At 62.1% G+C, this 3,391-nt stretch overlaps 1 protein-coding gene across 1 annotated transcript; it reads right to left on the bottom strand.

The window, feature by feature from the left end:
* Positions 1 to 482: 482 nt before the first annotated feature.
* On the bottom strand, positions 483 to 2,429 carry LOC123171049 (uncharacterized). The gene is made up of 3 exons (XM_044588713.1): positions 1,217 to 2,429; positions 941 to 1,155; positions 483 to 806 (listed from the first exon to the last, which is right to left on the bottom strand). Exons 1-3 carry the CDS (start codon positions 2,427 to 2,429, stop codon positions 483 to 485), a joined length of 1,752 nt encoding a protein of 583 aa, XP_044444648.1.
* Positions 2,430 to 3,391: the final 962 nt, after the last annotated feature.

Here is a 3,391-nt window from a genome sequence, read left to right as displayed (position 1 = left end):
GCTGTCTCTGCTTGTTTGGTGGCAGCTACTAGTTTCTATTTGGCTTGTTTTGAAGCTCGTGTAGCATGGGATACCCCGTTTGTACAATTTTCCGCTGAACTTTGACCTTCTATTGCACCATCAGTACCAACAGAATCTGCAGGATTCTTCCACTTCCCTTTCTGTGTGTCCTTAGTACTAACACCATCCCCTATCATTCTGTGTTCCTTCCTCTTTCTCTATGCCATGTTAAGTCAAGCCGACAAGAAAAAGGAATAACAATTTAGTTCTTCAGAACAATTGATGCGTGATACAGACGAACTGAACTTTGATGTTAGACAACCACATGATAGGAGGATGTAATATGTAAGAAAAACAGGACGGCATGAGATAATCAGAACTATGATGTGTAAACTAAGTAGAGGACATTTCACTAAAATTAGAAGCAATGCAATGGAAGGTAGACACCATATGAAAGATGCTACAAATATCGCTCTGCCAAGTTAACAGTGTGGTCGGCCGTCAGTGGCGCGGCGAATGTCGGCGAAGAGACCGAACGTCGGCCCGGAGCGGATGCACAGGGCCGCCCCGGCGGACTCATCGGTGGAGGAAGCAAGGTCGGAGTCGCGACGGGACAGCGCGTCGGCCACGATGTTAAGACGGCCCGGCCGATACTCGACGGAGAAGTCGAAGCCGAAGAGCTTGCTGATCCACTGGTGCTGCGGCACGGTCGACAACCGTTGGTCCAGCAAGAACTTCAGGCTGTAGTGGTCCGTGCGAATGTGGAAGGACCGTCCCCACAAGTACGGCCGCCAATGACGAACGGCCTGTACAAGGCCAATGAGCACCCGCTCGTATGCCGCCAGCTTAAGATGGCGTGGAGCGAAAGGCCGACTGAAGAAAGCGAGGGGCCCATCGCCCTGATGAAGCACGGCGCCGAACCCGGCGCCCGAGGCGTCACAGTCCACCACGAACGGGCGGTCGAAGTCGGGCATCTGGAGGATGGGGCCCGTCGTGAGGGCCCCCTTGAGGGCCTCGAACGCCGTCGTCGCCTCGTCGTCCTAGGCGAAAGCGTCGCGGCGAAGCAACCGCGTGAGGGGCGCCGCGATGAGCCCGAACTCCCGGATAAATTTCCGGTAGTAGCCGGCGAGGCCGAGGAACCCGCGGAGAGCCCGCGGCGAGTGAGGCGTCGGCCATGCAGAGACGGCCGCCACCTTGTCGGCGTCCATAGCCACCCCGTCGGCCGAGATGACATGGCCGAGGTAGGCGACGGTAGGTGTCCCGAACGAGCACTTCGAGCGCTTAAGGTGGAGGTGGTGCGCCCGAAGCTCGTTGAAGACGATGGCGACGTGCTGGAGGTGCTCGGCCCAGGTGGCGCTGTAGATAAGAATGTCATCAAAGAAAACAAGCACAAACCGCCGTAAGTAGGGTCGAAGGACGTCGTTCATCAGGGCCTGGAAAGTCGCCGGGGCGTTGGCGAGGCCGAAGGGCATCACCAAGAACTCGAAGTGGCCATGGTGGGTGCGAACCGCCGTCTTGGCGATGTCGTCTGGATGCATGCGCACCTGATGATAGCCCGACCGGAGATCGAGCTTGGTGAAGAAGCGCGCCCCATGCAGCTCATCCAAGAGCTCGTCGACCACCGGTATAGGGAACTTGTCCTTGAGCGTGAGCGCGTTGAGGGCGCGATAGTCGATGCAGAAACGCCACGTGCCGTCCGACTTACGGACGAGAAGCACCGGCGCGGAGAAGGGCGACATGGAGATCCGGATGATGCCTGCCGCGAGCATAAGGGCACACTGTCGCTCCAACTCATCCTTCTGCAGCTGAGGGTAGCGGTAGGGCCGAACCGCCACGGGGGTGGAGCCCGGTACGAGGTGAATATGATGGTCGTACACCCCGGCGGGTGGAAGACCCCGTGGCTCGTCGAAGAGGTCGCTGTGCTGCTGCAGAAGGGGATCTAGCAGGGGGTGCTCGGCCTCCTGGGACGCGGCGGCTAGCTGGAGGTGTGGCACGGCTGGCGCGGCGCCCCCAAGGCCGTCCCACCGGATGCGGCGGCCCAGCCGCCAGAACGTCATTGAGAGTGCGTCGAAGTCCCACAGGATGGGCCCGAGGGTCCGGAGAAAATCCACCCCGAGGATGAATTCGAAGCAGCCGAGGTCGATGCCTGCACATGTAATGGAGAAGTGCTCGCCACCGATGGAGATGGGAACGTCGCGGGCGAGCCCATGGCACCGGAGGCGATCGTCGTTTGCCACCGTGATCCGCAGGCGCTCCCCGCCCGTGGTCGGCAGTGCTAGCCGACGCATGGTCGCCGCGGGCAGGAAGTTATGGGTGGAGCCAGTATCCAGCAGGGCCACCAGCCGCTCGCCATGGACCGTCACCGGTAACAACATGGTCCGCTCGCCACGGATGCCGGTGAGAGCGTGGAGGGAGACGAAGCACGCCATCGTCGTGGAATCTGCGGGCGTGCCGTGGCCGCCGCGGGTGGTGGCTCGTCGGTCGAGTCGTCCGCCTCGGTGTAGTCGACCGTCTCCAAGTAAAATAGGCGGGGGCAGACATGGGTCGGCGTGTAGGGCTCATCACAGTTGAAGCAGAGGCCCTGACGGCGACGCTCCTGCTGCTTGGCCGGTGACAACCGACGGAAGGTCCGGGTGGTGGCCGGAGGTGCGGTCGTCGTGGTTGGAGGAAGCCGGCCCGGTGATGGTGGAGTCGGCGCTGGTCGACTGGGATGGCGGCCGCCCCGGCCGGCCGGTTGCTGCAGCGCCTGAGCCCGCTGTTCGAAGGGCCGGGCATAGTACATGGCCGTCTCGAGGTCGGGGGGATCCCGGAGCTCGACGTCCACGCGAATATGGTCCGGTAATCCGCCCACAAATAACTCGGCGCGCTGAGTCGCGGAGACGCCCGGCGCATGGCATGCCAGGGCCTGGAAACGGTCGGCGTAGTCCTGCACCGTGGATGTGAAAGGCAAGCGGCCGAGGGCCGCCAGTCGGCTCCCGCGGATAGGAGGCCCGAACCGGAGGAGACAAAGCTCCCGGAAGCGCTCCCATGGTGGCATGCCGCCCTCGTCCTGCTCGAGGGCGTAGTACCAAGTCTGCGCCGCGCCTCGGAGATGATAGGACGCGAGCCAGGTATGATCCGAAGCGAGCGTCCGCCGCCCTCGAAAGAACTGCTCGCACTGGTTGAGCCAGTTAAGGGGGTCCTCCGTGCCGTCGTAAGTGGCGAAGTCCAGTTTGGCGAAGCGAGGGGGTGTCGGGCCACCGTGCCCGGGAGCTGCAGTCAACGGTAGTGCGTGTGCCGGGTCGGGGATCTCTGGGGCGTAGTTCGCCGAGCTGGAGGGACGGTCAAATCGGAGGGAGGGCATCGGGTGTTCCGGCGCCGTAGTATACACCGGGTCCAGAGACGAGCCGGC

Source organism: Triticum aestivum, chromosome 7D (genome assembly GCF_018294505.1).
Source record: "Triticum aestivum cultivar Chinese Spring chromosome 7D, IWGSC CS RefSeq v2.1, whole genome shotgun sequence".
Classification (NCBI taxonomy): Eukaryota; Viridiplantae; Streptophyta; class Magnoliopsida; order Poales; family Poaceae; genus Triticum; species Triticum aestivum.
The sequence above is the reverse complement of the archived record's forward strand: the minus strand, read 5'-3'. Positions and strand labels throughout refer to the sequence as shown.